Below are 20,499 nucleotides of genomic sequence, written 5' to 3'. Positions count from 1 at the left end.
ATTTCTAGCATGTATACCCATGCAGCTAACCCAAACCTTCCATTGAGCGGTGCGTTCATACTGACCGCTTAACGTAACAATGACTATTTGTGTCGTTTTAAAAGCAAAGACTTGGAACAAACTCACAATTGGCTTCTCCGTTGTAGGATGTAAGACTCCCTCGCATGCACGCACAAAAATGCGTACAACTCGTGAGAGGCTAACATGGGACACGTCTCATGCATGTGCGGAGCTGCCTAGGCTAGGACACCACTGCCCTTGTAGGCGCAACGACCGTAGAAGTCGGCCCTTCACGATAAGGTTGTCACGGAGCCCGGTGCACGCACTCGCTCCAACTGGGTATTTCGAACAGGCACTCCCTCCAACTCTACTGGATCCGGTACTTCGCCAGCGATCCCTAGAAGGTATAAGTGCAAGCAACCCTTTCAAGGTAACCTTGAGATCATCAGTCTTAAGGTCATTCAAATATCCTTTTGTAAACAAGGTCTCAAGCCAACCTCTCAAGGTCAACAACAAATAGTACGATACGATATAGATAAAACATTCGTCGGTAGTAGAAATAATGGTCCTCTTAAGGATAATATCATATCACATGCAATGGTCCGCCTCTTAAAGCCTGCACTGCAGATACCAGGAACAAACTAGCCTGTTAAAGATAGTCTTGTATCACGTGCAATGGTCCGCCTCTTAAGGCCTGCACTGCAGATATACCAGTAACAAAATTAGCCTATTAAGGATAATCTAAGCTCACATGCAACGGTCCGCCTTTTAAGGCCTGCATTGCAGCAAATACCAGTAACAACCATCCTCTTAAGGATAGTCTTATATCACATGCAATGGTCCACCTCTTAAGGCCTACACTGCAAATACCAGTAACAACCATCCTCTTAAGGAAAGTCTTATATCACATGCAATGGTCCGCCTCTTAAGGCCTACACTGCAAACACCAGTAACAACCATCCTCTTAAAGATAGTCTTATATGACATGCAATGGTCCGCCTCTTAAAGCCTACACTGCAAATACCAGTAAACAACCATCCTCTTAAGGATAGTCTTATATCACATGCAATGGTCCGCCGTTTAAGGCCTGCACTGCAAATACCAGTAACAACCATCCTCTGAAGGATAGTCTTATATCACATGCAATGGTCCGCCTCTTAAGGCCTACACTGCAAATATCAGCAACAACCACCCTCTCAAGGATAGTGACAAGCAACAGGCCGCTCCTTAAAGCCTCTGTTGCGATTACCGGCGCCAGGAAGTAGCCTATTAAGGATAGCATCCCTTGCCAAGACTAAAGTAACAGCCCTTCTTAAAGAGCACATAATAATTAAAGCTCTATAGCAGACATTGAAGAGAGTAAGTGATATAAATAAAATAATCACTCAGTTCTCAATCCGAGTGTCTAATAAGATTAATCAAGCACAATGTGTTTATTTTAGTCGGCAAACCCGTTAACAAAACACATAAGTATGACAACAGTAACCCAGTTCTAAATCTGGGATAAAACAAAATCACAACTCGATTCCAAACTCGAGAGTAAGTAATATAAATAAAATAATCACTCAGTTCTCAATCCGAGTGTCTAATAAAATTAATCAAGCACAATGTGTTTATTTTAGTCGGCAAACCTGTTAACAAAACACATAAGTATGACAACAGTAACCCAGTTCTAAATCTGGGATAAAACAAAATCACAACTCGATTCCAAACTCGAGAGTAAGTAATATAAATAAAATAATCACTCAGTTCTCAATCCGAGTGTGTAATAAAATTATATCTCAGTTCCTACTCTGAGAATATACTCGTAGTCAGTTCTTAATCTGAAAACGGTACCTGAAATAACAGCATTTGCCTTTAACATGGAAAATATAATATAATAAGCAGTTGCTACTATGCAACCAATTGTAAATGATCATGTGCAACTTGGCTTGCCTCTTCCGTGCCCCTAAATAAAGGCAACACTCTTACTATACCAACATTGAACTACACTAGAGCCTGAACAGAAGTTCATGTTATCGAGGTTCCTCTCTTACCCAGGTTCGCCTTATCGAGGTTTCACAAATTGTATTTTTCAACCATCATGAAGTCTATATTGATAATGATCAATCAGTCAAATCATGGCACATATGCTTAAACTATAAAGCTTCCAATCCCAAGACACACATGGTTGATTTTCTCCAGCTGTGCATGTGCATTTTATGTGTAGATAACTCAACACATCATCATCCAGGTTAACTTATACCTGCACAAAACTAAATAATTTTGTTAAATGCCATGCAAGCACACATTGTAAGGTATTGAGTTCATAACATAATAAACCACAATTTATGCATTTTTCAAAACAATGAAATACATACTTAGTGAACCCACAAAATTTGTGAAACATATTATTATTTATAACTTCTGATTTATGAAACCCAGAAGTAATAAAAGTGTACTGTTACCATACAAACGGTACCATAACACACTACAAGTTCAGACGAAAACCGTCAATAACTTCAAACAGTAGCTCATGACACGATATTCTTCGGTCAATGTTCATTAGCAGTGAATGGGTTAAAATAGTTTTTTGGAAAGCTTTAACCAAGCTATTTACCTTCGTTTAATATTCACCCATAAAACACTTATCGGACTGGAACGTTTAGAGTCCAGTCGCACTTGTATGTAAAAGACATGTATCATGTAGACCGTCAATATCCATATTGACTCCTGAAAGTATTTACCTCGCTTACCATTAGCAACAACCTGCTTTACCAGTGTCATACTCAGCTCAGTAAATATCTTGTTCAATATGTCCATCTCTTTGGCAAGATTTTAACCTTGGAAATTCATCAAACTTCATCAGTAATAAAGTTTTGTTATAATGAAATGCATCTGAAACATACTGTTAGAACACAAATGATTATCATTGTCAATAACTCAAACACTTGACAATGTCATGCCAATAAAACTTTCATTAGTTTGGTAAGTCTGTTTAAATATATGTCTTTGGTTCATTTTATAACATGACATTTTGTGAAAAATATTTGCAATGCAAACTTTAACCAACATCCCAATGAACAAAACAACAACCACAACATACTATAAGCTGTATGCAATTAATTTGTATAAACATTCATAAGATTTTTCATACATAGAACCAATCAATAATATGTACAGACAGAAATTTTCTCAACATCTCAAATGATTTACTGCCTTGTTTATCAGTATGTCTGCAGCTTAATGTTAATTGCAAAGATGCAGGAGGTTATATGTGAAATGAACTGTCTTTTAAAATATTCAGTCCGAGGAGGCTCCGGATACATGGAGTGACTACATTTGTCGCAGACACTACTAAAATAAATAACTAAATAAATAGCTTGAAATAAATGTCACCTTTCGCTTATTCACAAAGCGCATTTTACTAACCACACACAGTCAATGTAACACATACTGACCGTTAGTATACATGTACAACATGAACAAACATTTTATTTCTAAATAAATACCTCATTTTCCATGACATCGGAGATTAGCCACTTATCAACATATTTTCTCCATATATGAATTATGAGCACTAGGACATAATATACCTGGCATCCATAACCAATTAACTATGAAATATTACCCATGTCCATTCGGGTTCATTATAGAGGCCTGACCCGATAGCCACTCTAGTGTCTTCAACGACGGTATGGTCGTTCAATTCAAGAAGCATTGCTGTCAAATTTCTGGAAATTACACAGACCAAAAACATACCAACAAAGCATTATTTCAGTTGCAATAAGCATGTGTAATATCACACACACACACATTTGAAACAACAAGTAATTTCTCCTTATTATTGTTGTAACCAATATTCCAGTGTTTTTGAAAACTTGTAATCTATTTTAATTTGACTGAAAGGATAAAGTATTAAATAGCACTCATTGTTAATCATGAAAGCATAATACCACCATACATATAGCATCAATCAAGGCTAAATTTACATTACCAAACTTGTTTTATAATATGCTTTTTACTTGAATGTAAATTTCACCACAACACAAACTTTAGAAAATGTTCATATAATTTTGTTAATATGTCATGTAGACATACTTAATCACATTATGTTATGTATCTGAAAGCACATGGATTACAAAAATAACACAACATATAAGTGAGGCAGTGAATATTTACCACTATGGCCCCGGAGCATTGTTAGGTGTTGGATCAACACAGACTTCTTACCTGAGTTAACTTTTACCTGAGTTACTCTGTAATCCCAAGGATTTATTTCATTCATACCAATATCAAAATTCAATTGTACCTAATGGTATCTGTCAGCTTATGTCTTGTGATCTTCTGCTGTGAATATTGTAATACATACATGCCAGCAGCTTTATTACACAGTCAATATGTATTATTTTTGACAGTCATGATCACGGAGGTACATAAACTGAAATAGGCATCTGAAATCAAACACAAAACAAGGGCAAAGGCACGATAGGTACGCCAGCAGCCAATAGCCGGCATAGGTTAGTTTTGTAGGTTATTCTTTTAGGTATGATTTTGACACCAATCTTGGACTTTGTATATTTAAGTCCCTAACTGATGAGTGGTGTTGGTGCATTTACTCATTACAATCAGATTAACGATCAGAACAATGAAACAAGGAAGGACTACGCGCGGTAAATTTCGTAATGTCAATTTCGACAAATTATATCGTAGTAGGCGGGAATCCACTATCGCACTTCTGAAGCTGTAAGGGTAAAAACACCAGAGCACCATTTTAAACAATATTTATTAGGGAATCACAATAATAATCAGAGTTTTGGACTTAGGTAATACGCGACGCCGATCACGCGCAAAAACCGATCTCTAGATGACAGACGTCATAGTGTTGCTCTATCCCCGGTTCTCGTAGTGATGTCAAGACCGCTGTTTGACGATGCCGCCTTTTAATTTATATTTTTAAATCGGTTACATTGTTTTCTAAACAAAATATATGTAAGTACAATATTTTTTTACGTCACTGATGAACATTCTACTAATAAGTAGGTACATTTCGTACTTCTAAAAGGGGGACACCACAGTTCGTAAATAGCCGTAGGTAATGTTCTTATCAGTAGGTCAATGGCAGTTAATCTACTGTGATAATTATAGAATCGGCGTGGCGCCGATCAATCTTATCAATTATCATGTCTCGCTTCCGATAAACTAGGATAGTTGGGGTTTTCACAACATGATTTCAATTAAGTGTGTCATTTTTGCAATGTATGATTTTGGCAAAACTATTTTTTAGGGTTCCGTAGCCAAATGGCAAAAAACGGAACCCTTATAGATTCGTCACGTCTGTCTGTCTGTCCGTCTGTCCGTCCGTATGTCACAGTCACTTTTCTCCGAAACTATAAGAACATACTGTTGAAACTTGGTAAGTAGATGTATTCTGTGAACCGCATTAAGATTTTCACACAAAAATAGAAAAAAAAAAACAATAAATTTTTGGGGTTCCCCATACTTACAACTGAAACTCAAAAAAAATTTTTTTTATCAAACCCATACGTGTGGGGTATCTATGGATAGGTCTTCAAAAATGATATTGAGGTTTCTAATATCATTTTTAGGGTTCCGTAGCCAAATGGCAAAAAACGGAACCCTTATAGATTCGTCATGTCTGTCTGTCTGTCCGTCTGTCTGTCCGTCCGTATGTCACAGCCACTTTTCTCCGAAACTATAAGAACTATACTGTTGAAACTTGGTAAGTAGATGTATTCTGTGAACCGCATTAAGATTTTCACACAAAAATAGAAAAAAAAACAATAAATTTTTGGGGTTCCCCATACTTTGAACTGAAACTCAAAAAAAAATTTTTCATCAAACCCATACGTGTGGGGTATCTATGGATAGGTCTTCAAAAATGATATTGAGGTTTCTAATATCATTTTTTTCTAAACTGAATAGTTTGCGCGAGAGACACTTCCAAAGTGGTAAAATGTGTGTCCCCCCCCCCTGTAACTTCTAAAATAAGTGAATGATAAAACTAAAAAAAATATATGATGTACATTACCATGTAAACTTCCACCGAAAATTGGTTTGAACGAGATCTAGTTTTCTAAACTGAATAGTTTGCGCGAGAGACACTTCCAAAGTGGTAAAATGTCTGTCCCCCCCCCCCCCTGTAACTTCTAAAATAACAGAATGATAAAACTAAAAAAAATATATGATGTACATTACCATGTAAACTTCCACCGAAAATTGGTTTGAACGAGATCTAGTAAGTAGTTTTTTTTAATACGTCATAAATCGCCTAAATACGGAACCCTTCATGGGCGAGTCCGACTCGCACTTGGCCGCTTTTTTTCAACATGGGTCTTGGCAAACCTAGTCTTTGTCTTGGCCGATTTACTGTTGGTTTTTTTTTCCATATTCTATACACAGTCGTATTTAACAATATGTACTTATTACCATTTTTAAAGAAAAAATTTCACCCAGTCGTATCCATTAATTGTTCATTTAAAAGCTTATACACTTTATATAACCAATCATAATTTTGTTATTAAGTTTACGATACAATTTGTGTTTTGTGTATGCACGCATTCCATAGATCATTTACTCACTTATGCTTTTTTCTATTTCAGAATCAGATCTCACCGGCCTATTGCATGTTGGTAAGTACTCGTTTATAAAATATTTATTTACATTTCATACGTCCATACGTATATATCCTCATAGTATGTTTTTATTTGAAGTCAGTCACAATAGCAAAGGCGTGAGACACGTAATTTTCTATGACGGCTGATTGGTGATCACCATACATCGGGGTTTTCGGTGCGGGAATGTTTTACACTAGCCAAATAACAGGTAAAAACTGTAAAAAACGATACTAATTTAACATTTCTAAGCACATTTGGACCTTACCTACGTTTAATTCATAGTTTGGTAATTATTTTACAATAAACAAAGTTATAAATACACGAAATCATTCCCGCATCGAAAACCCCGATGTATGGTGATCACGTGGTGCTTTCCATAGAATACGAAGCGCCGGAAACTCCGGCTCGGCCGCGGCCCTGCCCGGTCTAAGGTGAGTCATCCTTAACTAATATAATATATACCTATATTTCACCTTGGATATGACAATTCAACTTCGAGTTGGATCTAAACATAGAGTATTTTTCTCCGTAAATTGGATCGTCTATTTATAGCAATAGGTCACGTATAATGTTGTGTAATAGCAATCGTTTTCAGCGTGTGTGGGAAATAGCAATAGCGCGATTCATAATGGGTCGAAGGTCTTATTTTATAGTGATCTTGGAATTGTTGCAGTTTGCTAAAATTACGAAGGAATGTGTCTACAATAAAGTTGTCTAAAAATATATAGGTACAATTCGAAAACTGGAAACAGCATCTAGATGTAAGGACACACATCGGCGTATACCTATGGCTATTCGGAACTAACTTAGGAGCTAAATATATCATAGGTACTCAAAATTAAAAGTTAAATGGTTGAAATACGATCAACGGCTAGGCTCGTGATTGAAATGTATATAACTCGTATGTTCAGGCATGCGGAATTGGTGAACGAAATTGTTTAATATTAGCTAATTGTCTAGACGAGGCGACTCAGACCCAAGAATACCTACCTATTACTGTGCGAATTAAACTAAAAATATATACGAACTATTGGCGGCAAGTCGATCGTCTCTGTTTGTGCTATAGCAACAGAGGTGTGCGGGGTGTGCCTACCTAATTATAATATATGATTTTACATATAAAACTGAAGCGACCAATATATTTCATAAACTAGTAGGTATATTTTTGAAAGTAAAGTTTGTGTCACTGTTACGACTAGGTACTTTGAGTTGTGACAGATTGTATGTGAGTTTTGTTTAATTTTATTTATGTTATTTAGGTACAACTTGCTACACATCTGCCTAAAAATATTACTACATATATATTTTGAATTTTCCGTGTATAGGTAGTTATTTAACATAACTCTACGATGTCTTCCTTGTTTGACCATCGAGATAATTTGTCCTTATACTTAGGATATATTTTAGTGATCTTACAGACATAACAAACCTATTATGTATTAGGTATGTTGTTGGCTGGTACATATATTATGTTAGTTATATGTAGTTCGGGCGCCAATGTTTTATGTAAACAAAACAAAACGTCGGATATCTGTGACTAATGCCCGTTCCAAAACAGCACTCTAACAATAGAAAGACAGTGAATCCATCAGGCGTTATATTCACGCTTATGTGTTTTTCCTATTTGGCAGTCTAACAAACGTATGCAGTCAACCGTTTTATTTTATTTGCAGACTAATTAAAAAAAATATGAGCTAAACGTAGTAACGCTCCCGGCGCAAAGGTGCCCGTCATGCTCCCTGACGCGTTGAATCACGATGGAGAAGCCTTTACCACAAGAATTAATTTTGTAAACAGAATAATACTTTTATTAAAATAATAATTAAATAACTTCCAAAAGAAACAGGAAAACGACCCTAATTGGACGCGTTTTATTTTAACTACTTACCATAAATTTTATTTAAATTCTTAGTATTTGGTTATTTTATTGTTCTCATTTATCTCTCGTTTTACGATATTCCACCGCCGACATTTCCGGACCCTCGCAATTAGAAAGAATTAAATTTTGTTTTTATTGTAAACAGTACGACAAAAGGCTTGTAACTGTCGGCAATCAGACGGACAGCTGGATGGTTGAGGGTTAGGAATAAAGGTTGGCACCCTAAAAATCGTTCATGATCATAAACATGTAAGATGATGATGAGACTATATTCGTGAAACATGCTTTGCTTTTAGACTATATATACCTCTTGCTTTAATCCACTTGAGAATTACGAAAAGAACTTTTAGAAGAACAGTTAAAGGCACTTCCAAAGAGGCGCACTTTTCCCAACAAGGAAGGTGTTTTAACCTCCCCTTGTAGGTACTTTTATAGAATAGAAAAGCAATTGCCATCAGCCCGGTTGCTACATCTGGCCTTAGCCCAAATTACCAATGTACGAAGTCGAAGTACTTACCACCAATGTACGTTAGTTTATGGAAAATATTGAGAGTACAGAATAGATGTGACCCTATTGCGACGCATGCGATTCAATTGAGGCTCATAAGAGCAATTGGTGTCATTCTGTCTTGGACCATACACACAAGATGTGCGGTTAGATGAGAAAGGGTAGACCTAGCTTTGAAAAAAAGCGAAACACAAAGATATAAGAAGCCATGCGAAGATCAAAGAACAGTTAAAAAATAAAATTTAGTTTGCCGACAGGTAAGGCTGAGAACTAAACTACTTTTAGGCCCGCTGGATCAGCAAGGTTTCTGAAACGGTTGAAGCAATTTCAGAAGGCCCCCAACATGTTACTAAATGCTACAATCTAACCTAGATCGCAAGAAACCGTTAGAAAAGGACAGCCCACAGTAAATTATCGGCTCATATAAAAAACGATGGTGGAATATATCAAACGAAAACTGGCAGCTGATGTGTCTGACAAACAAAATCTGTACCTACGTATCTTTGCAATTCGCGTGATCAGATCGCATAAATTAACTAGCATATTGTTTGCGTAGTTGGTATTTATATATATAGCGTAAACAAGCTTAACAAAATAAACATGTTATGGGGCATTAACATTAACATCTCATTAACATCGAAAAATCCGCGATGATGATACATACTTTATAGTACCTACCCGCTAAAAGTACATAAAGTATGAAAATATAATTTATTTACATTAGTAATGATAAATTATATTTTGTAAGTAATGATTCATTACTTACAAAAGTTACAAACATGGACATAATAACATGTATAGCAAAGATGAACTTAGTACCTATGTAATTTGTAAATCAATTAAGATAACTTAACGTTGCAGTTAATAAAGTTATCGGTAAACAAGTACCTAACTAATCATACAGTGCACAATGTTTTAAAACAAAACCCAATTGATAAAGATATTAATACGGTTTTCTCTCTGACGGTTCTTAAATAACACATGGAATCATTAAAGTAACGCATTAAGATATTTGGTTACAAATAACTATTTCACCTCAGCAGCCCGAACAAAGGTACTTTGCTACTTAAAAACAGTGAGCAAAATCGCGTTTTGCTCACTGAGTGAGCAAAATCGCATTTTGCTAATTTTGTCTCACTTAGTGAGCAAAATGCGATTTTGCTCACTGTTTTTAAGTAGCAAAGTACCCTTGTTCGAGCTGCTGAGGTGAAAAATAAATAAGTCTCCAATAAAATACCAATCATCAAATTAATATCCTTTCGCATTAAAGATTTGTAATTCCTTTATTCCAAACATTGGCATCCGACCAAAATTACCTTCGCCAATAACACTTACTACGTAAGAACGTCTTTATGATGTCTTTAAACAATTGGGTTTATTTTATTTCCGAGTTCATGAGAGTTGAGACCGAGTCCGTGATATTTGAGGTGGCAATGATCCAAGACGCCCTTATAAGACAGTCGACATAAGTGTTGTATTTTCACAAAATAATTTGTTTTGTTCCCTAGTTGGATAAGTGTCAGTGCTTTGCACAAAGAAATAAGTAGGTACATGAGAGAAGCGTAAAATGAGATATCTCAGAATAAGTCAGTTCGAATTCTAATTTTTGAGAGATTTCTTATTTTGAGAGTTAGGTAATTAGAAATAGGCAGGGGTAAATATAAATCCCACAGGTTCAGTAAATAAATTAGTTTTACTTTATCGTATCATATCGTATTAAGATACACAAATTGCTACGTGCAAATGAATAGTTAACGGGGTAAAGATTTATTCCCTTTCTATGTCTGAACGGCATTCGAACGAAGCGTTGGAAGATTTAAGCAAATGAACTTCGTAACAGTGGACTTTTTTTCCGCCATTTTTATTTCTAAACCTAATAATTACCTTAACACTATTTCTTGAATGACGTCTTCCCATTTATTTGAATGGTCTAGTCTAGTCTAGAGCACAACCACATTGTATACACATCGCTCGTAAATTACCCACATTCATTATTCTCGGCAAATCGCTTTTCTTCACATGCATGTATGTGCATAATTTAGTTTTACATCGTCTGCACAGACATACGGAATGGACATAATTTCTCGTTGTATATGAGACATAATAAAAACAGGAGTCGGGTTAAAAAACATTGCTTTGTCACAGGGCCGGATTAACCCTAAGTCAGAGTAGGCAACTGCCTATGGGCCCCGCTTCGGCTAGGGGGCCCCGCCTTGGCTAGGGGGCCCCGGCGGCCCCGCGCGCGCCAAAAACAATATTTGTTTCATATGGCCAAAATTAGACCACCACCCTCACACCTCCCAAAAGCCCAAGACAGGGTTGAGAGGAGGAAAAGTGAGGAGGATCTGCAGTCAGCCCCAAAACAAAGTTAAAAAAAAGCGGCCAAGTGCGAGTCGGACTCGCCCATGAAGGGTTCCGTATTTAGGCGATTTATGACGTATAAAAAAAAAACTACTTACTAGATCTCGTTCAAACCAATTTTCGGTGGAAGTTTGCATGGTAATGTACATCATATATTTTTTTTAGTTTTATCATTCTCTTATTTTAGAAGTTACAGGGGGGGGGGGGACACACATTTTACCACTTTGGAAGTGTTTCTCGCGCAAACTATTCAGTTTAGAAAAAAATGATATTAGAAACCTCAATATCATTTTTGAAGACCTATCCATAGATATCCCACACGTATGGGTTTGATGAAAAAAAAAATTTTGAGTTTCAGTTCGAAGTATGGGGAACCCCAAAAATTTATTGTTTTTTTTCTATTTTTGTGTGAAAATCTTAATGCGGTTCACAGAATACATCTACTTACCAAGTTTCAACAGTATAGTTCTTATAGTTTCGGAGAAAAGTGGCTGTGACATACGGACGGACAGACGGACAGACGGACAGACGGACAGACAGACAGACATGACGAATCTATAAGGGTTCCGTTTTTTGCCATTTGGCTACGGAACCCAAACAAGAATAATAACAACCTGACTGTAGAACAAACGAAGCTTTAATAATTAATAAAATGGCCAAAATTCATAAATATTGTTTTTATTGTACCTAAATATTTATACCTACTTAATGTCCAATATCAGTTTCTCAGATACACTATCATTAGATGATTATGTCAATTATGTTATTTTATAGATTTAAAGTCTGTAATATCGAGCTTGATTTTCAGGCTCCCGAGGGCCTAATACCTCATCTCCGAGTAACTCTTGCTTAAGACATATTATTGTCGAGTAACATTTGACGATTGGTTCGTGTCAGAGCGCTGCTTTCTTACAGTTCGACCTTTGGCGTCGCTTTTTAACAAATATAAACATTGATTTCAGAAGCTTGGCCTTTTGCCTCGCATGAAAGCTCACCTCGCTGTTTATAAGTACGCTTCGGGCTTGTTAAGTAATATGGAGATTGCTGAGCTCGACCTTCAGCCTCACACCTCCATTTTTGGTTTGTCTTCCAAATCTCCTCTTCTTCAGCTTAATAGCCTTTGGCCTCGCTGCGCCAAGCTCGGCCTGCGGTCTCGCTTTTTAATACAATGGACATTGGTAGGCGTCTGTGCTCTAGCTGAGCTTATCCTGAAGCACGGCTTCGACCTCGCATGAAAGCTTGGCTCACTGGGGAACTTCGGATTTTTAGGCCCGGCCCGGCCTTTTTAACACGCTTTCACAATTTTTTAACAAAAAATTTCGCGCTCGCTGCGCTCGCGTTTTTTTACTGCTTTTCTGGTTGACCCTGTACCTACATGCTAACTTGACTGGTGAATGAATAGGAATTTAAACCGAATATCTTATGGAATGGAATATCTTTATTATTACGTTAATTTTAATCATGTGGGGCGGCGTATGGTATTATGGTCGGACAATCGCTATTCAGCCTCGCACAATATTTAACTACCTATTGAAAAAAAAGGGCTCTCCCCACACTTGACGCAAATATGGATTCGGCAAAGACTGATAGAAAAAAGCTTAATGTCCACGCAATAAGAGCGAAAAAGACATCGCTCGGCATGTTCGGATCGGCTCAACCGACACCTGAAGGTTGAAATTAAAACCATAAACTTACTTCCCTGAACTGAAAAATGAACATTATGTATGCAGAATTGACTGTAAGGGCCTAAGGGGGCCCCGAGCATTGCACTGCCTAGGGGCCCCGACATGCTTAATCCGGCCCTGCTTTGTCAGAGGTAGGCATTCGAAGCGAGACCTGTTTTGTATTATACCACTTTTATTAGGTACACCTAAATGAATGAGATGGCCTTATGGTATTTAGCAGTAGTAAAGCGCTACGTATTTAATATAAAATATATGGGTCTGAGACTGCTAAGTGACTTTATCTACTGTTTACCCCCGCTTACTCACAGCTCCCGAATGCACGAAAATCGCGAGTGGACTACTAAAAGACAATGAGGAAGGAAATAGACCACTTAGATGGTTAGCAGTCCTCAACTGTGCGTTTCTCCAGAAACTTCCTGCCTCGCACAGCTAAACAGTGAAATGAACTGTCACCTGCGGTTTTTCCAGACCGATACGACGTTCAAACCTTCAGGAAAAGAACGTCCTCCATCATAAAGGCTGGCAATGTACTTGCGATCCCTTTGGCGTTGTCTGCAACACCTGTCTGTGTCTATAACACGCCAGTGGTAATTGTTTACCGTCTTCGCGATTCGTCTGCCCGTTTCCTAAAATAAATGTATGACATGATGGTAATCAGTCTGTATTATTTCCAGTCCTAGCTAACATATGAATATAAACAAGCTCAGTAACATCAAGTCACGTGGCCACTCACGCTTAGCTGCAAGTGTGACATAGGGTGTTGTTATTAATTGGAGTTGAGGTCAATTAGCCTCTTGGTCTGTTTGACCGTTTCGTGTCTGCGTATGGCTGTGTTTGTTACACGCGTTGTTCCTATTAAGGTTTAGGTCTTTCAGAACTGTTAACTCGATATTTAACCCTCTCTTTTAGACTATAGTTATACTTATTCTTATTCTACATATAATATCATATCGGTCATAAAATATCGAATACCACTTATGTGGTAAATCTAGTCCCATCCCAATCTACTCCCATTTTAAGAAGCTTACCTACTACTTGGTCTCACCTAATATCGTAATCAAAATAATAATTGCATCATAAATACCATAAAGCAATGTAACATATAAATCAATTATATTTAGCGCAGAATTAAAAAGATAATAGATGTAGCTACACGAAACTAGCTGTCAAAACTGTGTGATTGCGGGTCGTCTCTTTGTCTAAACAGTTAAATGTTGTCATGATCCTTAAAGAGCATCTGTTAAAATAAGAAAGTAATATAGGTAGGTACATATATATTTGTTATATACTGATTTAGTTGAGGTGACATTTCTCTATATCCTTACTCGGAAACAAGTAACCACCATGGGTGCTCAAAGATTAGATAAATTAAACTTCCCCGTATCAAACGAGCTGTTTTAACAATAATTAAAAATCTGTTCCTGGAACAACCAACTGCGCAGTCTCGTCTATTTTTGCGGCGACTGACTGACGCTTTCCAGAGACTATTAAGCTGAACAATTAAAATCGGTTTGATTATTTTCGCAAGACGGAAAAAGAGTACAGACTTTGGCCATGGGCAGCATTCAGCGACCACAGTTTCAGTTGATTTTAAATCAATCTCAATCTGGTTAGGTATTAGCAAATCGCATCTCGTATTGAAATCAGTGTAACACTTAGGTTAAAAGACTTATAAGTGTAGGCACCTGTTTATTTTAATAAAATAATGTGATACCAAAGTTACGTAGTGGTTTAGGTTAGGTGACGTAGGACTTCATAAAGCAAGTTCATTTGCTTCCAATATCGAGTTACATAGGCGGTTGAATGAAACCACTTTTCACCAGGTCAGACGTCATTCAGCCTATGTGTGGTTTTTATATTGACACACATAATAAATCTATCTATAATAGTTCATGTACCTTTGAGAACAGTTTATAATTAACAAAGATCTTTAATACGATAAAAACATTTAAGTGTTTTTCAAGATCTAATACAAATTACCTTTACGAAATACCGAGTACTGTATGCTTTTGTTCTTAAACGTATTCATTACCCACGCAAAGATATTGTTTTCGTTGATTTATGTTTCTTAATGTGATACAATTACAATGATACAAGTAAATAGCACACGCCATTATCTTTACTCATTACTACTTACACATATAAATAAACATTGCGAAACTTTTGGGTTTTCCAATTTCACAACATATTATACTATGGCTTAAACGGTTGCCGCCTCACATAAAATTGTAATACGTATCTTTTCAGTAGTTTTCCGCTAGACAGCTGGAAAGTTTTGAAAAACAAACTTAGTTTCAGTTCATTGTTCAGGTTTGACAAGCGTCATCGCATATAATTAATGCATGTTCATATAACATAAACCTAATGGATACAATGACGGCCATCTTCTTTCTACGTCCAAGAGACAATCCATGTGTCTTTTCATGTCCAGTCGTCATCAGATCAGATATATCGGAGCGGCCGAGGCGCTCACAAATATCTGAACACGCCTCTATTGTCAAGGCGTTAGAGTGCGTGTTCAGATATTTTGAACATATTTCAAACGGATGCAGGTAGCTTACTTAAAATAATGCTTAAACTATGCCTTATTCACAATGTACAAAATTTGGCCTTTACACCTTTGGCCATAAAAGCAACACACCTTTGGCAACGATGTATCTCGGTCGTCCTTCATCAAAAACATTGATATAGATACATAAGTATGGTGATGTAGACTTTTGGAGCATCCCTCTGTTTTTCTCTTTAATACCGTCATTTTTACATCATTAGGCGTATCCGTTGATCATGCTCGTTATAAGAATGTAACCACATTGCTATAAGGAACAAATATTTAGATAGTTCATCAAGCAAGAGTAAAGAAAAATCTACGCCAAAGGTCAAGGTATTATCATTATATAATTATAAACTAGGAATCTTGGATTTTTTTTATTTTTCATATTAATATTGATAACAGAAATATTTTAATATTCTTAATGAGCGGAGTTCATTCACAGATCATCAACTTCGTCATTTCACTATTTTTTCTGGACAACCATCTACACTTGACTAAGTACTTGACGAAACAATCACTCTTAGTTTTCTTCAATTGAGTGCCCCCTGCGATGTGTCACCATTTATCTAGTGCTACAATTTGCACTGCGAGAACATTTTACAATTGACATTAAGTACCTACCTATTTCTCCACACTACCCACTGCTAAGGGAGCGTTCAAGTATTACGTAACGCAATTTTTGGAATTTTTTGACCCCCTCCCCCCTTCCGCCTATGTAACGTGCCGTAGCGTTTTTCTGTACCCCCCCACCCCCTAGTAAAACGTTACGTAACCACCAAGTGACCATTTTTTTACCTCAAGGCCACAATTATGTGGCGTAAAGTACCTGAAGGGTTAAAACACAATGTTACGTAACGCGTAGTTCATTGTGTACTGGGGCCTTATGGAGTTCCATGTAAACAATTTAATTTATCATCGCTAATCGTGACCGCGCAATGTCAATTTGCTAAATTGTCCAAGAAAAAATAAATGACAGAACCGTTTTATGGAATATAAATTAATTGTTTGTTTGTTCAGCTTTTCGAAGTGACATTGCTTGACCCTTTTGTAAGACGAACGTGAATGTCAAAAAGATAAATGTCAGAAGGGATTAATACCCCCCTGCTTGAAACTTGACCTTCCCCTGTCAGACCGCGTTAAAATCGATAGCTAATTACTTATTAGTTAATGACATTTCTGAAATTATGCAAATAGTAATAGAAAGACAATTTTTTCTTTTCCTTTTCTCTGAAGGCAGTTTTTTTCTACGAATTAATTACCTAAATGTAAAATGCAGAAACGACATTTATTAATTTATTTAAATAACCATCGGTATAATTATATCCGAAACGTGGCCGAGACTAATAATAATAGGAAACTTTGAAATAAGGTGTACTCCTTGAAAATCAGAAAATTACTCATGTCTACAATATGTACATATACTAGCCTAAAGTAATCAACACTGCAGCTGCCTTGTAAAATAAAAAGGCCACCGATGTTTCTTCAGAGACAACATTTGACATATTTATGTTGTCTTTCTGTCCTCGTCACAGTTTACCGTTATTAACATAAGGTGCATATTACTGTAACGGGTGTAACCAATCGTAGGGCTCGTGAATGACGATAACAATCATTCAACAGTAGCGAAATGAAGGTAAAATTTCTGTAATATATCTGTCCTTGCTGTGACGTGGTGGCCCAGTAACCTGAATACAGCAGTTAGTTTTAGCTCCGACATAATTCATGGAAATAACAAGATCGAGCACGCAAGTCCTTGTATTTAGTGGAGACGATTCTAGTAGAATCTCTCAGATGATGACAAAGCTGAATTTCAATTTGACCTGAATAAAATAATGATACGAGATTAGAACCTTCTCTAGTTTATTCAATTCTTAAGTTACGTAACATTTGAAACTTCAGATTTTCAAAAATATGCTAGAATCAATACCAAGCAGTATCTTTCTAGTTATAATATCTGTTTATACAGCTCTAAGGCTTATTTTACGATGAAGTTTAGAAATCGATGGCGCAGCCATTGTAATCAGTTCAAGGCACAGCATATGTAACCTTCGGTTCTCAATACCGTCACCCGGTTTACTTACAGCTAGCCTTACTGATGTATAATCACAATTAAATTCGTTGAATGCCGTCTTTAATTGTCAATATTGTAGGCATAGGCCTCGTCGTACTTTGTATTCATATCCACGGCCTACGGCCCGCCGTTTCGCTTGTCTAAGCCACTTTTACTATTGGGTCGTGTTAAAGCTCCAACTTCCCCCTCTCGTGTGACGCTTCGGGCCTTCGGCCCTACGCGGACCTGGGCCTTCGGCCCTACGCGGAGCTCGGCCTTCGGCCTTCGCGAGCCTCGACGCAACTATTCAAAGCGATGGTAGATTTGTTTGTATTACAACTAGCTGGTACTAGTCAATATTCCTTACCCTCTACAAAGTAGTTATATTGTAAGGCGATAGGCTGCATTTATTCTGTCTGTACTTGGTTAGTTATTTAAATAATATAGCTCAATGACAAAGAATTAAGAAACCTATAGGTACATTGTTACAATTATATACATAACAAGATATTCCTAAGCAGATACTACGATAGTAGGTAGGTCTTAGTGGATTCCTCTAGAATCTAGAAAAGTGTGAACTAGTATACACGGAAGACTTTTTATAAAAAGAATATACTTAATAGATAACATCAGCCTTCAATCATAGGATATACCTTCAAGCGATAAGGTACGATAAAACTCCATGAAAGGCTACCTAGCTCGGGACACCAAGGTTTATCCACTGTCATTGTTTATTCACGACACATTTGCTCATCACTGTCAATGTCACATTACCAGGAAGAGGATGAATAGCTTTATTTATAGTTCAATACTATTATATTGCGTTTGCGCAAGTTTTTGTGCTAAGTTACGTTTTAGAACAAAAAAAATGTTAATGCCTTTGTCCTGTTATCCAACGGAATAAGAATCAGATTGAAATCTTCGCATGGTAGGTGGTGGTCGCAGACATGTTTACGCTAAGGTAAGCAAAAAAAAAACATATTGTATGTATAATGATATTGCATGTCTATCATCCTGGTCACGGCACCATAATGTTAGATTTCATATATATTTTTGATTTACTTAAAATTTCACTTCACTTGTCGTATCTTCATATTATTTTAATCTATGAACGCTAGGAAATTTATTAATTTATTCCCAACCTCCGTTACAGCCTCGTGCTGTTATTGTTAATCGGTCATGCGCCTAGGCTACGGCGTACCTAGTAGGTAAATAGCTGGACGCGTTTCTTGACTTGAATGCAACACGAACATCGTGGGAATAAGGCGCATTGTGTAAATGTGTTTGTTTCTATTTCTAAACACAATCAACGCCATGCCAAATTGGACTTCACCACAATTGTGGTTGAGAAACGTGCGATTTCATTGACTTACAATACAATTTCATTAGCTTTCCACGTTCAGTCACATGTTCCGCACAATGTTAACAATGTATGTACTTGCCTAGAGATTTTCATGCACGAAGTCATCTTTCGGTGAACAAAGCCTTAAATGTGTACCTACACAGAAAGTAGACGTAAACATCCCCCAGTAAGTAGCTATAAGAATGGGTCGGGATTGTATGGAAATTATCTTACTAATTTATATGGTTTCCCTTTTTGAATAGCTCACAAATTCAGGTGACCACACCCATCTTCAGACGCAGTTTAAATCTGGAAGCAAACAACAATTTCTGAAATTAACTGCTCTGTGTACTTCTCGAAAGCTGTCTAAAGTGACAATCATAAATTATTTCTATTATAACTGCCGTGATCTTTATATCTTATTCAGAGTCATGGCTAATTTCTACTTCAAAGAGTTTGACGTCAATAGAGTTAATAGCAATGGCTATGATACTTTATGTTATTGCGTGACAATTTATAAAATTAATCCGTAGTTTATTATATATACCTTCCTTCATTAATCTTTCATTGATAATTTCTAATCGTCTTTATTTATATATTTTCAAGCCTCGTTCGAGAGAGTCCTTTGTAGGATTTATTTATATTGAAGTACTAACTACCCTTAGAATATGTGGTCGTATCAAAAATACACGTTGTAAGTAACGCAGTATATATAATATAGTATAGTAACATTTTACGAGTATGTTAAGTCACTTAAATAAAAACATAAATTTTGATAAGATAACCTTCTAAGATTCTAAGATATTTTACCTGCGATATCAATTTTGATTTGATACGATAGGCAGTGCCAAGATAGAAAGAAAATGTGAATGAGACCGGTTTTTTCCTCAACCATATATTACATTTTATTATCATGAGGAGGAAAAAGTGGAAAAAAAGCTTTGTTTGTTTTTTAATTGCCTAATTTTAAAACAATAGTGATTTTTATCAGTACTAGGAAATGCTTTTTACACGATTAATGTTTTCATATCTAATTCCAACTAAAACCTCTATCTAGTCGATGATGACGGTACCTAATATCTATGTAGGTAAAGCCAGGATATTGGGTGTAGGTACCTGTCTACTGTCTCTGGTTTTGTGTATGTGGATATGCCATCCCCCAATTTGTCTGACTATCAATTGGCTCGCCACCAACCAAACGCGATACGTCGCGATGTTTAAAATGTACCTACCCGTTCAGTCCTTTATATGTATGTATGTATCACATCACGTGGTACAATCGCCAGACCAGACTGTCTCAAATTAGAAGGCTAGTGAATTTAAACTGCTTTCAAAGATAGCATGACGTGTACCCGTCTCTGGCGCTGATCCAGACCTTTACCCTGAAGCCAGTGACATCTGACGAGCTATCTTACTGTCCTTTTCATTTCAAATGCAGTCAGACGAATAAGATTGCTTTTAGAAATAGTTTTGTAAATCATGGGCCATCCAACAATGTCACATCGG

General features: G+C 36.7%; 1 protein-coding gene across 3 annotated transcripts in view; it reads left to right on the top strand.

The window, feature by feature from the left end:
* Positions 1–20,499, top strand: part of LOC134649628 (uncharacterized) — a 297,644-nt gene that overhangs the window by 173,996 nt on the left and 103,149 nt on the right. For 2 of the 3 annotated variants that reach the window (XM_063504461.1, XM_063504463.1), the window contains exon 3: positions 6,603–6,632. The exons of the other annotated variant lie outside the window; for it this stretch is intronic. In XM_063504461.1, coding sequence (XP_063360531.1) covers positions 6,603–6,632 — 30 coding nt within the window. The remainder of the gene's footprint in view (positions 1–6,602; positions 6,633–20,499) is intronic. 3 annotated transcript variants of the gene reach the window in all.

This window comes from Cydia amplana, chromosome 7 (assembly GCF_948474715.1).
Source record: "Cydia amplana chromosome 7, ilCydAmpl1.1, whole genome shotgun sequence".
Lineage (NCBI taxonomy): Eukaryota > Metazoa > Arthropoda > Insecta > Lepidoptera > Tortricidae > Cydia > Cydia amplana.
This window is presented reverse-complemented; position numbering and strand designations above follow the sequence as displayed.